Consider the following 17,187-nt stretch of genomic DNA (forward strand, 5'->3'; position numbering starts at 1 on the left):
GTGAAGAGATCGGGCAACCTGGTAAGTTCATTCATTTCTCTTTTGAAAGTTTTCACTGACCCGGGGAAGCCGCACAAAAGCTAGCAAGCCACCGCTATTTTCCCACTGACGTACAAATACCGTTCTGCTTTTATGCATGTTGTCATTTAGGAATATATTTTATTGTTTATTAATAAACAGCACACAGTGGTCCCGCTGTTCATCCGTCACTGCTTTGCTTTTTCGCTGATTTTTTATTGCACAGTACAGCATTGCATTCTGCAGCCTGATTGACAAATCTCCTGCGCTTGCCAAATTTATCACGTTTGGTTTTGATAACCATCGCGTCCAATAGAAAAAACAGCACAAAAACACCCATAACTATGAGCCTCATTCGGAAATACACACCTGCACCGTGAGGGAAAAAGGCGCACGAAAGTGGCGGGCAGATGAAGACAAACCGCGGCATAATAATACTTTTACGTTTTGCAATCTACAAAGGTTTGCACTTTGAGAATCAATTGTGAGAACTGTGACCAGGGGCTAGTTATTCTGAGAACCCCTGCAATAAATGAGGGACCACTGTCTACTCTACGATTATTATATCCAACCTGTTAACATTTAATACTGTATTGATAGAACCAACTGATTCTGCAGCAGAGCATCCCCAGTCCCTGAGCTCCTGCTGCTGCACCCACAGATATGTACAGCAAGCACTGATACCTTTTTAGTCGGTGGGATTCCCTTGTGATCACCTTTACTAAATATCTACAACCAATCTGATTATATCCTGTTATTGTTTTTGTTTTTTTTTTCAATGTTGAAATTAAAATCTAGTAGCAGCCTTCTCATTTCTTTGTGTTTTGTGCTGTTTTACAGGCCCACAGAGGAGGACGGCTCCGAGGCAGATGAGGGACGGGTCCCAGGACGGTCCATCGGCGGTGGAGCTGGCCATCCTGGAGTCCCTGAAGAGGCCACACCAGTCTCCAATGGAGCATTTCCTCCTCAGCCTTGTTCCTGCTCTGGAGAGCAGCTGGTCCTTTTTATTCCTGTCTCTCTGTAAATTCTTATATTTTATATATTTATGTTTAATGTTTTTCTGTTTGAGACTTTTAATATTATTTCAAATAAATGTTTATAATGACTAATGTCTCAGTTCTACTACACAGCAAATGTTGGCACACAACTTGACACATGTAGAATTTATTTCATATTATACTAATGACAAAATATACTGATACAGTGGGATGCAGAAGTTTGGGCAACCTTGTTAATAGACATTATTTTCCTGTATAAATCGTTGGTTGTTACAATAAAAAATGTCAGTTAAATATCATACAGGAGACACACACAGTGATATTTGAGAAGTGAAAAGAAGTTTACTGGATTTACAGAAAGTGTGCAATAATTGTTTAAACAAAATCAAGCAGGTGCATCAATTTGGGCACCACAAAAAAGAAATGAAATGAATATTTAGTGTATATCAATGTGTGTGTCTCCTATATGATATATGGGGTGCCTTTGTCTGGATGTGCTTCCCATCCAGAGCTGCACAGCACAGAGGAAAGTTCCAGCGCTCCTGGAATCCCTCTGTGATGGACCGCCAGTCTCCAGGTGAAGGCACAGCCATGAAGTCGTCCACTAGACAGTCCCAGATGGACGTCGCTGCCTGGGGGGTGATCTGGCTCACCGTGGACACACCGACTCTGAAACTGAACGCGATGGTCCTGAAGGAGTCCCCGGTGACAAGGAACCTGGACAAAATTGTTCAAAATCAGTATTATGTGTACTGCAGTTACAAAATACATTATTCAAATTCCAAAATACTTTTGTGATGTCAGATATAAATCACAAAACTTAAATCTTACATAAAACATTTTGTAATTATAAGGATAATTACAAAATGTATATTAGATAATATCTAAAACAGTTGTGTTTTGTTTTAACTTTAACATATCATAATTTGATTGGTAGCAACTTTCACAACTACAGTGAGCCAATCACTCATAATTCCTAAACATGTCAATCAGGTAGGAATGAAGTGAGACATTGATAGAAATAAAGAGTTGTGTGTTGACATGTAGCCCTTTCCTTGCTTAAATCATTAATATTTTTGAAAAATTAATCTGTGATAAGACAGCTTATCAAGATAGAACCATGTAACTAGAGATGAACCAAACTGTTCACAGTTTTATCTAACTCTGTTTTAATAAAGGCTGTGACCCCTGCTATAGAGTCTGACAGCTGCAGGGATTATATACAAATATTCAACTATCCCAGAATTAAACCAGGTCTAAATAAAAAGGAGTGAGTATCACTACAAAGGTTAACTCAGTGGTCCTAATGCTACAGTTTGATATCAGCAAACACCGAGCGCATACATTGATGTGACACCACAGCCATGCTATCATGCAAACACTGATAACAGCATAAATCGAATTAAATCGGGACTTGATGAGAGCTTCTGAGTATCACTAGAAATATTATAAAGAGTCGTCTCTGTACCACAGTTTGCTTTCAGTAAACACCGACAGCATTCACTGTTAGCATAGCACATCCGTATTAAATAGTTTTACTAACCTCAGGCAGACGGACAGGCGCTCTGCAGGTGGGATTGAGCGTCTGTAGTTGGTGTCTAGGCGGGCGATGCTGGGACCGACGTCTTTTACGCTGCTGCTCTGCTCTCCACAGTACATAGAGAAGGGAGTCTCCCTTCTCTATGTACTGTGGAGAGCAAAGCAGAGTCTCCCTTCTCTATGTACTGTGGAGAGCAGAGCAGCAGCGGGAGACTCCCTTCTCTATGTACTGTGGAGAGCAGAGCAGCAGCGTAAAAGACGTCCTCGCCGTACCTGGGTCCATCAGGTCCTCCAGAGGCATGAGCAGTTTGGTGAGTTTCACCACTTGCTCCAGGAGCTGCGCCTGGATGACGGCCGATTCCAGCGCTATCACCGTCGGCCAGTTTGAGGACCTGCTTTCCCTCGTCGGTCCCAGCATCGCCCGCCTAGACACCAACTACAGACGCTCAATCCCACCTGCAGAGCGCCTGTCCGTCTGCCTGAGGTTAGTAAAACTATTTAATACGGTAGTCCTTTATTGATATCTGTGCTAATATGCTAATCCATCCAGTTATACACTGCTAACATGGATGTGCTATGCTAACAGTGAATGCTGTCGGTGTTTACTGAAAGCAAACTGTGGTACAGAGACGACTCTTTATAATATTTCTAGTGATACTCAGAAGGTTTCATCAAGTCCCGATTTAATTCGATTTATGCTGTTATCAGTGTTTGCATGATAGCATGGCTGTGGTGTCACATCAATGTATGCGCTCGGTGTTTGCTGATATCAAACTGTAGCATTAGGACCACTGAGTTAACCTTTGTAGTGATACTCACTCCTTTTTATTTAGACCTGGTTTAATTCTGGGATAGTTGAATATTTGTATATAATCCCTGCAGCTGTCAGACTCTATAGCAGGGGTCACAGCCTTTATTAAAACAGAGTTAGATAAAACTGTGAACAGTTTGGTTCATCTCTAGTTACATGGTTCTATCTTGATAAGCTGTCTTATCACAGATTAATTTTTCAAAAATATTAATGATTTAAGCAAGGAAAGGGCTACATGTCAACATACAACTCTTTATTTCTATCAATGTCTCACTTCATTCCTACCTGATTGACATGTTTAGGAATTATGAGTGATTGGCTCACTGTAGTTGTGAAAGTTGCTACCAATCAAATTATGATATGTTAAAGTTAAAACAAAACACAACTGTTTTAGATATTATCTAATATACATTTTGTAATTATCCTTATAATTACAAAATGTTTTATGTAAGATTTAAGTTTTGTGATTTATATCTGACATCACAAAAGTATTTTGGAATTTGAATAATGTATTTTGTAACTGCAGTACACATAATACTGATTTTGAACAATTTTGTCCAGGTTCCTTGTCACCGGGGACTCCTTCAGGACCATCGCGTTCAGTTTCAGAGTCGGTGTGTCCACGGTGAGCCAGATCACCCCCCAGGCAGCGACGTCCATCTGGGACTGTCTAGTGGACGACTTCATGGCTGTGCCTTCACCTGGAGACTGGCGGTCCATCACAGAGGGATTCCAGGAGCGCTGGAACTTTCCTCTGTGCTGTGCAGCTCTGGATGGGAAGCACATCCAGACAAAGGCACCCCATATATCATATAGGAGACACACACATTGATATACACTAAATATTCATTTCATTTCTTTTTTGTGGTGCCCAAATTGATGCACCTGCTTGATTTTGTTTAAACAATTATTGCACACTTTCTGTAAATCCAGTAAACTTCTTTTCACTTCTCAAATATCACTGTGTGTGTCTCCTGTATGATATTTAACTGACATTTTTTATTGTAACAACCAACGATTTATACAGGAAAATAATGTCTATTAACAAGGTTGCCCAAACTTCTGCATCCCACTGTATCAGTATATTTTGTCATTAGTATAATATGAAATAAATTCTACATGTGTCAAGTTGTGTGCCAACATTTGCTGTGTAGTAGAACTGAGACATTAGTCATTATAAACATTTATTTGAAATAATATTAAAAGTCTCAAACAGAAAAACATTAAACATAAATATATAAAATATAAGAATTTACAGAGAGACAGGAATAAAAAGGACCAGCTGCTCTCCAGAGCAGGAACAAGGCTGAGGAGGAAATGCTCCATTGGAGACTGGTGTGGCCTCTTCAGGGACTCCAGGATGGCCAGCTCCACCGCCGATGGACCGTCCTGGGACCCGTCCCTCATCTGCCTCGGAGCCGTCCTCCTCTGTGGGCCTGTAAAACAGCACAAAACACAAAGAAATGAGAAGGCTGCTACTAGATTTTAATTTCAACATTGAAAAAAAACAAAAAAACAATAACAGGATATAATCAGATTGGTTGTAGATATTTAGTAAAGGTGATCACAAGGGAATCCCACCGACTAAAAAGGTATCAGTGCTTGCTGTACATATCTGTGGGTGCAGCAGCAGGAGCTCAGGGACTGGGGATGCTCTGCTGCAGAATCAGTTGGTTCTATCAATACAGTATTAAATGTTAACAGGTTGGATATAATAATCGTAGAGTAGACAGTGGTCCCTCATTTATTGCAGGGGTTCTCAGAATAACTAGCCCCTGGTCACAGTTCTCACAATTGATTCTCAAAGTGCAAACCTTTGTAGATTGCAAAACGTAAAAGTATTATTATGCCGCAGTTTGTCTTCATCTGCCCGCCACTTTCGTGCGCCTTTTTCCCTCACGGTGCAGGTGTCTATTTCCGAATGAGGCTCATAGTTATGGGTGTTTTTGTGCTGTTTTTTCTATTGGACGCGATGGTTATCAAAACCAAACGTGATAAATTTGGCAAGCGCAGGAGATTTGTCAATCAGGCTGCAGAATGCAATGCTGTACTGTGCAATAAAAAATCAGCGAAAAAGCGAAGCAGTGACGGATGAACAGCGGGACCACTGTGTGCTGTTTATTAATAAACAATAAAATATATTCCTAAATGACAACATGCATAAAAGCAGAACGGTATTTGTACGTCAGTGGGAAAATAGCGGTGGCTTGCTAGCTTTTGTGCGGCTTCCCGGGTCAGTGAAAACTTTCAAAAGAGAAATGAATGAACTTACCAGGTTGCCCGATCTCTTCACATATCTTCCTCCAAGCTCGGTCCTTTTTATTCCTGTCTCGGTACTGAAAGCAGCTGGTGTTGTACAGCTCCGAGTTGTTTGCTACCGCATTGATTAGCCTTCCCCTCCATTGAAGTATGAAAGGCTTTGGCTGGATCTGCCCCTTTGACCTAGGTAACAGCCACGTCACCAGGCTCCTGATTGGTTGTCGCGGCGCGATTTGACGCTGGAGTTCAGATTTTTCCAACTCGAGCGGTAGACGCGAAACGCGCGTATGCACAAAATGCAACACAAAAACTCACGCGCGTGGTTTTATTCGCGAGTCAAACGCGCCAGACGCGCTACACTGACACGCGTTTCACGCGTTTTCGCGACGCAAATCTGCTTCCGAATTTTCGCGGGACCCGCAATCGCGCGTCATCGCGCCTTTCCATTGACTTTACATGTAAACCTGACGCTCTATTCGCGTCCATCGCGTTCGGTGTGAACACACCGTAACGGTGTGTTCACACCGTAACGGTGTGTTCACACCGTAACGGTGTGTTCACACCGAACGCGATGGACGCGAATAGAGCGTCAGGTTTACATGTAAAGTCAATGGAAAGGCGCGATGACGCGCGATTGCGGGTCCCGCGAAAATTCGGAAGCAGATTTGCGTCGCGAAAACGCCAAAACGCGTGAAACGCGCGTCAGTGCAGCGCGTCTGGCGCGTTTGACTCGCGAATAAAACCACGCGCGTGAGTTTTTGTGTTGCATTTTGTGCATACGCGCGTTTCGCGTCTACCGCTCGAGTTGGAAAAATCTGAACTCCAGCGTCAAATCGCGCCGCGACAACCAATCAGGAGCCTGGTGACGTGGCTGTTACCTAGGTCAAAGGGGCAGATCCAGCCAAAGCCTTTCATACTTCAATGGAGGGGAAGGCTAATCAATGCGGTAGCAAACAACTCGGAGCTGTACAACACCAGCTGCTTTCAGTACCGAGACAGGAATAAAAAGGACCGAGCTTGGAGGAAGATATGTGAAGAGATCGGGCAACCTGGTAAGTTCATTCATTTCTCTTTTGAACGTTTTCACTGACCCGGGGAAGCCGCACAAAAGCTAGCAAGCCACCGCTATTTTCCCACTGACGTACAAATACCGTTCTGCTTTTATGCATGTTGTCATTTAGGAATATATTTTATTGTTTATTAATAAACAGCACACAGTGGTCCCGCTGTTCATCCGTCACTGCTTTGCTTTTTCGCTGATTTTTTATTGCACAGTACAGCATTGCATTCTGCAGCCTGATTGACAAATCTCCTCCGTGTCGTGTCTCCTGCGCTTGCCAAATTTATCACGTTTGGTTTTGATAACCATCGCGTCCAATAGAAAAAACAGCACAAAAACACCCATAACTATGAGCCTCATTCGGAAATAGACACCTGCACCGTGAGGGAAAAAGGCGCACGAAAGTGGCGGGCAGATGAAGACAAACCGCGGCATAATAATACTTTTACGTTTTGCAATCTACAAAGGTTTGCACTTTGAGAATCAATTGTGAGAACTGTGACCAATGTTCATGAGTGTGGGGAAAACAGTGTATAAAGTGCGTGGCCAGGGGCTAGTTATTCTGAGAACCCCTGCAATAAATGAGGGACCACTGTCTACTCTACGATTATTATATCCAACCTGTTAACATTTAATACTGTATTGATAGAACGAACTGATTCTGCAGCAGAGCATCCCCAGTCCCTGAGCTCCTGCTGCTGCACCCACAGATATGTACAGCAAGCACTGATACCTTTTTAGTCGGTGGGATTCCCTTGTGATCACCTTTACTAAATATCTACAACCAATCTGATTATATCCTGTTATTGTTTTTTTTTTTTTTTCAATGTTGAAATTAAAATCTAGTAGCAGCCTTCTCATTTCTTTGTGTTTTGTGCTGTTTTACAGGCCCACAGAGGAGGACGGCTCCGAGGCAGATGAGGGACGGGTCCCAGGACGGTCCATCGGCGGTGGAGCTGGCCATCCTGGAGTCCCTGAAGAGGCCACACCAGTCTCCAATGGAGCATTTCCTCCTCAGCCTTGTTCCTGCTCTGGAGAGCAGCTGGTCCTTTTTATTCCTGTCTCTCTGTAAATTCTTATATTTTATATATTTATGTTTAATGTTTTTCTGTTTGAGACTTTTAATATTATTTCAAATAAATGTTTATAATGACTAATGTCTCAGTTCTACTACACAGCAAATGTTGGCACACGACTTGACACATGTAGAATTTATTTCATATTATACTAATGACAAAATATACTGATACAGTGGGATGCAGAAGTTTGGGCAACCTTGTTAATAGACATTATTTTCCTGTATAAATCGTTGGTTGTTACAATAAAAAATGTCAGTTAAATATCATACAGGAGACACACACAGTGATATTTGAGAAGTGAAAAGAAGTTTACTGGATTTACAGAAAGTGTGCAATAATTGTTTAAACAAAATCAAGCAGGTGCATCAATTTGGGCACCACAAAAAAGAAATGAAATGAATATTTAGTGTATATCAATGTGTGTGTCTCCTATATGATATATGGGGTGCCTTTGTCTGGATGTGCTTCCCATCCAGAGCTGCACAGCACAGAGGAAAGTTCCAGCGCTCCTGGAATCCCTCTGTGATGGACCGCCAGTCTCCAGGTGAAGGCACAGCCATGAAGTCGTCCACTAGACAGTCCCAGATGGACGTCGCTGCCTGGGGGGTGATCTGGCTCACCGTGGACACACCGACTCTGAAACTGAACGCGATGGTCCTGAAGGAGTCCCCGGTGACAAGGAACCTGGACAAAATTGTTCAAAATCAGTATTATGTGTACTGCAGTTACAAAATACATCATTCAAATTCCAAAATACTTTTGTGATGTCAGATATAAATCACAAAACTTAAATCTTACATAAAACATTTTGTAATTATAAGGATAATTACAAAATGTATATTAGATAATATCTAAAACAGTTGTGTTTTGTTTTAACTTTAACATATCATAATTTGATTGGTAGCAACTTTCACAACTACAGTGAGCCAATCACTCATAATTCCTAAACATGTCAATCAGGTAGGAATGAAGTAAGACATTAATAGAAATAAAGAGTTGTGTGTTGACATGTAGCCCTTTCCTTGCTTAAATCATTAATATTTTTGAAAAATTAATCTGTGATAAGACAGCTTATCAAGATAGAACCATGTAACTAGAGATGAACCAAACTGTTCAGTTTTATCTAACTCTGTTTTAATAAAGGCTGTGACCCCTGCTATAGAGTCTGACAGCTGCAGGGATTATATACAAATATTCAACTATCCCAGAATTAAACCAGGTCTAAATAAAAAGGAGTGAGTATCACTACAAGGTTAACTCAGTGGTGCTAATGCTACAGTTTGATATCAGCAAACACCGAGCGCATACATTGATGTGACACCACAGCCATGCTATCATGCAAACACTGATAACAGCATAAATCGAATTAAATCGGGGCTTGATGAGACCTTCTGAGTATCACTAGAAATATTATAAAGAGTCGTCTCTGTACCACAGTTTGCTTTCAGTAAACACCGACAGCATTCACTGTTAGCATAGCACATCCATGTTAGCAGTGTATAACTGGATGGATTAGCATATTAGCACAGATATCAATAAAGGACTACCGTATTAAATAGTTTTACTAACCTCAGGCAGACGGACAGGCGCTCTGCAGGTGGGATTGAGCGCCTGTAGTTGGTGTCTAGGCGGGCGATGCTGGGACCGACGAGGGAAAGCAGGTCCTCAAACTGGCCGAGTGAATGACGGTGATAGCGCTGGAATCGGCCGTCATCCAGGCGCAGCTCCTGGAGCAAGTGGTGAAACTCACCAAACTGCTCATGCCTCTGGAGGACCTGATGGACCCGGGTACTGCGAGGATGTCCTTTACGCCTACTCTGCTCTTCACAGTACATAGAGAAGGGAGACTCTCTCTTCAAGCGCTAGCTCGATAGCTGCCATCTTGCAAAAATACCGGTCTGGCACAACTCCCTCCCACATTCCTCCCACATTTCCGGTTCACGCGCGTCAAAATATCATATTTTGACGCGCGATGGATTTTTCTTGGACACGCGTTGAGACGCGAATGTACACGCGTCAAATTAGGGGCGTTTGGGGCGTTTTATTCGCGTCCATCGCGTTCGGTGTGAACACACCGTTAGACAGGCTGACCTTCATCTGAGCCATCCCTTCAGATGCACTGGGTAAAAACTGAGACTTTAGACATCATCTGCAGACTCCATGTTTATGCATATGGTTGAGGGATTGGACACCATAAAAGGTCCTGCAGGTGTAATGTGTAGGTGACCCAATACTTTTGTCCATATAGAGCAGATCTATATAGAGCTGAGTCTGGGTGAAACTGTTCTAAAAGTCTTTGTTTACATTTTCCTTTGTTTTAAAAGAGCCTGATCATTTCCTTTAAAGGTTATCTGTTTGTTTTTTAAGTGGTTCCAAGCCAGAAAAAAGAAGCTACTATATTTAATAAAACACACTGTCATTTATTTTTTATGTAAAATATTCAGTTATAAAGTAACCAGGATTCCACTGTTTGGCACATCATGTGAAATAATAAGTGAAATAAATTCCTAGTGCTTGCTGACATGACTGTGTTCCAACAACAATCCTAAACCACATCAGGAGCTGCACAAACAGGAAAGCTGTTTCATTCTTACTTGTTGTTAAGGAGACTGAGTAGCTTGGTCTAAACAACAGGTGTGGAATTTACGGGACCTCATGTTTGGCATTGACTGTCGGTGAGATGTGAACTCCAAATAGCCTGGGGAGTCCAGACACAGGGGTCCATGAGAAATACTTCCAGAAGGTCGGAGGTCAAGATTCATTTGAAGGGCAACCTTCAAATGAACTTCCAATTAAAGACGCCTACAGACCAAATCTACAGGCTCGCATTCCACTGAGTTTTGTCAGACTTCTATTTTAGAGCTGGTTGTTTTATTAAAATTCGTAATCCCACCATGACGGGGTGAACATGTGCGTCTAGTGACTGTACTGACTCCGTCTTGTGTGGTTTATGGTCTATTCCCAAAGCTCACTGCAATAAACCATCTAATTAATTTCCAGTTTTTCATGTGCTTCCAGGGAAAATATAAGTCCAACATGTTTAGATGAAGGAATTTTGATGTGGATTATTGTTTATCAGAAGAGGTCACTGTTTATTTTATAGTTGGTCCTAACTGTAATGATTAGCATGTGATGTCCTGCCGTTCCATCAATACGGGATGTATCATCTCAGCTTCTCAGAATGTGTCATAATAAAAAGCACGAAAGTATAAAATTACAATGGAAAGAATAGAGAAAAAAAACTAAGGGCTTTTATTCTATTCTTTTTTAATCAGTTGCCTCATAACCCTTCAGATTTATCTTCTACCCCTTTGGAGTGGGCTCAGACTGTGGGTAAAAAATCCATCCATCCATCCACCACTCAGGGTCATCACAGCTGGACTTTATCCCAGCCATGATAGAGCAGACATGTCGCCAGTTTTTCACATTTAAAATAATTAATGAAAAACTGTAAATTAAAAAATAATAGAATAAATATTTGAATGACATGTGATTAAAATAATAATGGATTGCATTTATATAACGCTTTTCGAGGCCCTCAAAGTGCTTTACAATTCCACTATTCATTCACTCTCACACACTGGTGAAGGCAAGCTACAGTTGTAGCCACAGCTGCCCTGGGGCAGACTGACAGAAGCGAGGCTGCCATATCGCACCATCGGCCCCTCTGGCCATCACCAGTAGGCGGTAGGTGAAGTGTCTTGCCCAAGGACACAATGACCGAGACTGTCCGAGCTGGGGCTTGAACCGGCAACCTTCTGGTTACAAGACGAACTGCCAACTCTTTGAGCCACGACACCAGAGAAGCCCCTTTCAAATGCTTTTATTCAAACCCCTACATCAATAACGTGTACAAATACTGATACTGAATTTTTAATGCAATCATTCAATTTTTTATACCGTGCAAATTTGCAACAGCAACTGCTTTAAACAGGCACTTTTCTATCATAAGATAAATATCATAAAATATTACAGAGCAAACAGACACTTAGCAACAGTGGGAAGGAAGAACTCCCTTTTAACAGGAAGAAATCTCTGGGAAAACCAAGCTCAGGGACGGGCAGCCTTCTACCTCAAATGGTTGAAGGGAAGTAGAAGAGGAACCAAGAAAATACAGAGAGACAAGGACGAAACACACATTATGGAAGTGAAAAGTGAAGAAATTTAAACGTAAAAAAAGCACTCTTAAAAGATTGCAGAAAATGTGAAGTCTCTTGAAAATAAGCAACAGACTGAATCCATTTTGCTGAAAAAGGAAGAAAGGAAGAAAAGAAAAGCAGAATCTTTAGCAAGAGTTTATTATTTGTGAGGTGAAATTACATTTCAGGCTGAATGACATGAAAAACTGAATGAAAAAATATTAAGTGGCTGATTTGTAGTAGTTTTTTAGGTGAAGATAAAAACCGGATGTATGGTTAGACACACAATAAAGGCACAGGAGGTGAATGAACTACACTGACAGGTTTATTGCACGGTTCAACATTGGGGATGATGGCTGTTGATTGACAGCTTTTAAAATGAGAACGAAACCGAGCCACCTGATCCATGTGAGTCATCGCTACAATCACCAGAATCATAATTAAGCTCATCATATAAGATACTGAAGGAATAAGCAAGCGATGTATAAACTACACAGGACATTAACAGAGAGACAGCAGGAGATCATCATCCCACACAGGTGAGCAGTAATATTCATGCCACACAGGGAAAAGGGCCACACCTCAGTGCCATCTCATCAAACTGCTAATTCCTCCGCCCTCCTTCCTCCACATATAAAGGTCAAGGCTTACCCGTTCACCTCACGAGAAATACACTTGGTTTCACAAGTTTACACACAAGAACGCACGATCGATTCAGAAACCGCTCTCCTGTGCTTCCTCTCTGTCTCCCAAAGGGCAAAATCTAACAAAACAAAAGAGGCAGAAAACAGTTTTTAAAATTGCTCATGTTGGTTCATCTGCAAGAAGATTTGAAATTAATATGAATCACCATGACAATCGGCTGCATCTTCACACTCACTGACGTCTTTAGCGAGTTTTTTTTTCTTTTCTTTTTCCTCCCCTCGGATAACTACTTGAGAGTGAAATTGCCACTGAAAGCGAAACGATTATTTAGAACATGGGTCCCTAGATTCTTCTTAGAGCTTCTCTTTCGTCTCTTTTGAGTCTTTTCAAACTGAATGTGTTTTTCGGGAGCCTGCTGAGCGTGAAACTGGTAACAACAAAAGCCAACTGGAGCAGAAAGTGCCACTCCCTGAGACTCAGAGAGGAACGCTTTGACCAGAAACGTAGGTAATGCACCAATACTAAATCCACACAAATTGCTCATAATGGACTAAATGGCTTTCTGTTACATCAGCAATTAAACAGGAGATAACAGTGTAGCAGTGTTATTCAGGAGTGTGTGTACAAACACATGCCGACCATGTGAACTGTGCATGCACAGCCACTGAGGACACTGAGGCTATGTTATGTCATGTTATTTTTTTCCATTTAAGAATGAAGTAATGATAGTTGACGTATTAAAATCCACCCACTTTTATTTTCAGAGAATATCTTTGGGAATGGAAGGGCAGTGAAGTGCTGTTTATATGACTGTATTTATCTAGCTCCCTGCTAGGAAAACATTTATTTTTAAAACTAATCCAATTGCAATAACCATTTTAATTAGCAATTTTAAGATTTCACATAACAGCTTGCAGAACCACTTTTATTGGCAATAACTTGAATGAATCATTTTCTGTACGACTATATAAGTCTCTCACATTATTGTGGAGGAATTTTGGCCCACTCTTCTATACATGTGCACAGCTCTCTAAAGATGCTTCCACAGCATTATAGTTGGGTCTGGACTTTGAGTGGGCAACACCTTGATTCTTTTCAAGCCATGCAGCAGTAGATTCGATGCTGTGTTTTGGCTCATTGTTCTGCTGTATATTACAATTTTGACCAAGTTTTAGAAAGTGTACTTTATTGGTCCCCGTGGGGAAAATCCCTCTCTGCATTTAACCCATTCACTCAGTGAAGCAGTGGGCAGCCATTGGGCGCCCGGGGAGCAGTGTGTAGGGACGGTACCTTGCTCAGGGGTACCTCAGGGTAGCTGTTCAGAGGAATCGAACCCCCGACCTTCCGATCATGGGGCCACCACTCTACCTACTGAGCTATCCCTGCCCTCACATAGCTGTCCTCACATTAAACTGTAGAATACTTTGGTATACAGAGGAGTTCATGACTGGTGCCCAGGTCCTGTGGATGCAAAACAAGCTCAAATCATCACCTTCCACCACCACCAATAGTTCTGGGAAAAACAAGTCATACTTGTACTGTCATGAACTTGAATCTTTTAAGGCTTTCCCAAACAGAAAGTGGTGAATAGTCTACTTTTACCAACATCTGGGCTGCAAATTACCCTCATGATTCTACAGCAGTCAACAGTCCGATGCTTTATGTTGCTGAAAGATAAAGCCAGCCTTTATATCCTCAGATTACTCGGGCAAATACATTCTGTCATCGCGAGACTATCTGGCGTCTAATCTCATCATGTGACCAGTCTCGTGACCATCCCGGAAGAAGCGATTTTAGCGCTGTCAACACAACGCTTACAGAGAATAAACGCGAGAATATTCGCGCACAAGTTTCGTCGTTGTGTCGCTTCATTTACAGTACAGCAATGGACGGATCTATGAAAGCATCTCTGGACGCTTCCGCCCCACCGCCGCAGTATTTCAGAGGGTGAGAAAATAGTATAACGAACTAGCTAAGCTAACGGCTAGCTTGTATACCTAGTGACCTGAAAACCCGAGCTCTGCGGTGCCGTTCATTGCCATAGAGACATATCTTTTATGTGGCACAATCCGGGAACATAGATGTAATTTTCACCAGGGTACACATCCACATCCGTAGTCAGCGTGTCAGAGCCCCCGTCGCTGTGTGGTTTGATCCCGGCTGACTCATGAACTTGTGCTCCTTTGCAGAAATGAAAGCTCCCTGGTTTCAGCCCTCAAGACTCTGCTGTTCTTCACCATCCTCATGGTCACGGTGCCCATTGGACTGTATTTCGCATCAAAGGCGTACATCTTTGAAGGTGAAGTGTGTCCGGATGATTGTGGACTTACCTCCACTCTGTTCCTGCTTTCACATTTTCTTGGGGTTTTTACTTTATTTTGTAAACGTAGCACATCATCCAGATTTTAATTGATCAGTGGTCATCTGCTGACAGGTTAATAGAGCAGTCAGTTTATCTTTAAGCTCTAATAGTAAGAGTCTTTTAGCATAGTATTTGTCATTCCATACCAACATTTCCATTTTAGATGATATAATAAAGCTAATCCAGATGAGAATGTGCATTTATTCTGGATCTAGGGATTTATCGGAACTCTTTCCCCCATAATTATCACATTTGACGACCTCCTCAGTACCCACAATGACAAATATACTGGTTTATATCACCCACAATAATCGAATACAACCAGAGATGCTGTAGGTTTATATGGAAAGACATAACAAGCCACTGCAGCTTTTATTTTTCTGGGTTTCATTCTGTGCCAGAGAAAGTTGTGTTTAGCACCTCAATATAAACCTGACTTGTGACACTTTAAACTCCGTGATGCAGCTGCTGGTCGTCGCCATTAACGCTCTGCTTCTGTTTCGTAGGTTCGATGAAGATGTCAAGCTCTGACAGTTATTTCTACGCAGCCATTGTTGCGGTGCTCGCTGTGCATGTGGTTCTGGCTTTGTTTGTTTATGTGGCCTGGAACGAAGGCGCGCCTAAAGGCAAGGGCAAACATGATTAAGGCATATCCTTATCAGCTTAGAAGACCAGAGGAGACAGACCGACCGACGTGGGGAGGGATCCAAGCCCACCCCCCTCCCCTCACACCCCCTCCCAGGTCATGGGCATTGTAAGACCATCTACAATGAGCTGCATTAGAGCTCCGAGGTTAAAGCCTGAAACTACTCTGTGTTCCCCAGCAATGGCGGGGGGGAGTGGAGCTTGCTGAGTGTGCTTGCTCACCAGCCTCAGCGGGCCCGCCTTCTTGACTTTCTTTTTTTCTCTGAAAATATTACTTTTGTCAACAGAGGACAGCCGTGGTTTTTAAGAGGCTTTGTCATAAGCTGCCATTTGGCTAAGTGCTCTAAGTCCCTTCTCAGCAAAGAGTTTGTCTTGTAGGAAAGCATCTTGGGTTTTGACTGATGTGTGCAGGTGTGCACGCACACACACTTTGCCTCATGTTTAATGCATATGAAAGATTTGCTTCCAAAATGCTTCAATTAGCTCGAAGTCATGTTATTTTAATCACATTTCAGTTGTTGTACATTTGAGGATGTCTCTCAGCATCATTATAAACCCATAATGTGCTTAAATCTCACGCAAACCATATCATTCGAGTCATCTGTTAACCCTTTTAAATAGTGTTTAAATTTGGTTTTCTTTCAGTTGATGTGCGTTTGTGTGCCGTAGCGTGGCGACATTATGAAACTTTGGTGTTGCAGTGAGTTCCTAATTCACACTGTATTTAAATTTGTGTGTTTTGTGTCGATGATGTAGCCAGTGACGTTGGTCGTCATGCAGATGTGAGTGCCGACTTGTTCAAATAAACTGGAAAGTGTACATTTTTGTTGTTTCTAGTGGTATTTTCTAAAAATACAAAGATGAAAGGAAACGATTTGTGCTTGGTTAAAGAATTAAACTGATTCTCTACAAAATCATCTTTTATTTTTAATAAAGTGCAGAGTTTTGTTTTCAGGTTTCTAGTGTGTGTCCTGTTTTTTTTACATGGTCTAATACCAGAACAACAAACTGACTACTATAAATGTGATATTAAAAAACACATTTAAAGTATTATCTTTTGCAGTCCTCTGATTAAATCTTGGATGAACTGTTTGTTTTTTGTTGTATTTTTATGAATAAGGCCTGCATGTGATGAGTGAGCCTTATCACACAAGAGGTCATGACTTCCCCTACTATTTGTTGCCATAACTAACCAAAAAATGTGCGCACAGAGATCAAACATCCTCGTAAACAAACTTGTTTTTAATAGTCCACCCCAGAAGCACATTTACACATTGTCACAACAGTTCCAATCCTAACATTCAGTGTGGAAAACTGTCAAAACTGATTATTTAATTCATAAAAATATCTTAATGAAATAAAGAAAACATTTGCAAACCTCATTAACATGACCCAGATTTTTCCCAGGCCTGATAAAGACTAGTGAAAACCATTAGAATTTGGTTGCCAAAATAAAACAAGCTTTGTCTCACATGTCTGGGAAGATACCTTATTGACCTCTGCAGGGAGTCTGAATTGTCACATGGTGGCAGTAAATGGTCAGCCAGTTCCCACAGACAGCGCGGTAAAAGAAGCAGGGATAAGACCCGGCAGCTGCCTGGCCGTAACAACGTTTTCTGCCTCGGAAACCAT

The 17,187-nt window shown here is 41.7% G+C and overlaps 3 protein-coding genes and 2 long non-coding RNA genes across 5 annotated transcripts; 3 read left to right on the plus strand and 2 right to left on the minus strand.

Annotated features, from left to right (window-relative positions):
• Nucleotides 1-1,166: 1,166 nt before the first annotated feature.
• Nucleotides 1,167-2,654, minus strand: LOC146717439 (uncharacterized). Its single transcript, XR_014923403.1, has 2 exons — nucleotides 2,560-2,654; nucleotides 1,167-1,733 (listed from the first exon to the last, which is right to left on the minus strand). It is a non-coding gene; the product is annotated as an uncharacterized LOC146717439 (long non-coding RNA).
• A 29-nt stretch (nucleotides 2,655-2,683) lies between these two features.
• LOC146717440 (uncharacterized) lies at nucleotides 2,684-4,494 on the plus strand. The gene is made up of 2 exons (XM_085476265.1): nucleotides 2,684-3,039; nucleotides 3,928-4,494. The coding sequence occupies exons 1-2, from the start codon at nucleotides 2,699-2,701 to the stop codon at nucleotides 4,196-4,198; spliced, it is 612 nt and encodes a 203-aa protein (XP_085332391.1). The 5' UTR covers nucleotides 2,684-2,698; the 3' UTR covers nucleotides 4,199-4,494.
• Nucleotides 4,495-6,180: 1,686 nt separating this feature from the next.
• LOC146717441 (uncharacterized) lies at nucleotides 6,181-9,641 on the plus strand. Its single transcript, XR_014923410.1, has 2 exons — nucleotides 6,181-6,677; nucleotides 7,574-9,641. It is a non-coding gene; the product is annotated as an uncharacterized LOC146717441 (long non-coding RNA).
• On the minus strand, nucleotides 7,882-9,823 carry LOC146717442 (uncharacterized). The gene is made up of 2 exons (XM_085476284.1): nucleotides 9,334-9,823; nucleotides 7,882-8,448 (listed from the first exon to the last, which is right to left on the minus strand). Exons 1-2 carry the CDS (start codon nucleotides 9,597-9,599, stop codon nucleotides 8,178-8,180), a joined length of 537 nt encoding a protein of 178 aa, XP_085332410.1. The 5' UTR covers nucleotides 9,600-9,823; the 3' UTR covers nucleotides 7,882-8,177.
• Nucleotides 9,824-14,292: 4,469 nt separating this feature from the next.
• On the plus strand, nucleotides 14,293-16,509 carry vma21 (vacuolar ATPase assembly factor VMA21). Its single transcript, XM_085476302.1, has 3 exons — nucleotides 14,293-14,495; nucleotides 14,738-14,847; nucleotides 15,417-16,509. The coding sequence occupies exons 1-3, from the start codon at nucleotides 14,434-14,436 to the stop codon at nucleotides 15,554-15,556; spliced, it is 312 nt and encodes a 103-aa protein (XP_085332428.1). The 5' UTR covers nucleotides 14,293-14,433; the 3' UTR covers nucleotides 15,557-16,509.
• The last annotated feature ends 678 nt before the right edge of the window (nucleotides 16,510-17,187 follow it).

The sequence above is a fragment of the Copadichromis virginalis genome, linkage group LG2 (assembly GCF_057382275.1).
Source record: "Copadichromis virginalis isolate Kocher_CV1m ecotype Utaka linkage group LG2, C_Virginalis_male_GT1.1, whole genome shotgun sequence".
NCBI lineage: Eukaryota > Metazoa > Chordata > Actinopteri > Cichliformes > Cichlidae > Copadichromis > Copadichromis virginalis.

Bases quoted from the DNA above. Each gene is read 5' to 3' on its own strand.
- LOC146717440 (XM_085476265.1), top strand. From the start codon at position 2,699: ATGTACTGTGGAGAGCAAAGCAGAGTCTCCCTTCTCTATGTACTGTGG. The intron at 3,040-3,927 runs GTTAGTAAAACT...AATTTTGTCCAG, and splicing joins CGCCTGTCCGTCTGCCTGAG to GTTCCTTGTCACCGGGGACT.
- vma21 (XM_085476302.1), top strand. From the start codon at position 14,434: ATGGACGGATCTATGAAAGCATCTCTGGACGCTTCCGCCCCACCGCCG. The intron at 14,496-14,737 runs GTGAGAAAATAG...GCTCCTTTGCAG, and splicing joins CCGCCGCAGTATTTCAGAGG to AAATGAAAGCTCCCTGGTTT. The intron at 14,848-15,416 runs GTGAAGTGTGTC...TCTGTTTCGTAG, and splicing joins AAAGGCGTACATCTTTGAAG to GTTCGATGAAGATGTCAAGC.
- LOC146717442 (XM_085476284.1), bottom strand. From the start codon at position 9,599: ATGTACTGTGAAGAGCAGAGTAGGCGTAAAGGACATCCTCGCAGTACC. The intron at 8,449-9,333 runs GTTAGTAAAACT...AATTTTGTCCAG, and splicing joins CGCCTGTCCGTCTGCCTGAG to GTTCCTTGTCACCGGGGACT.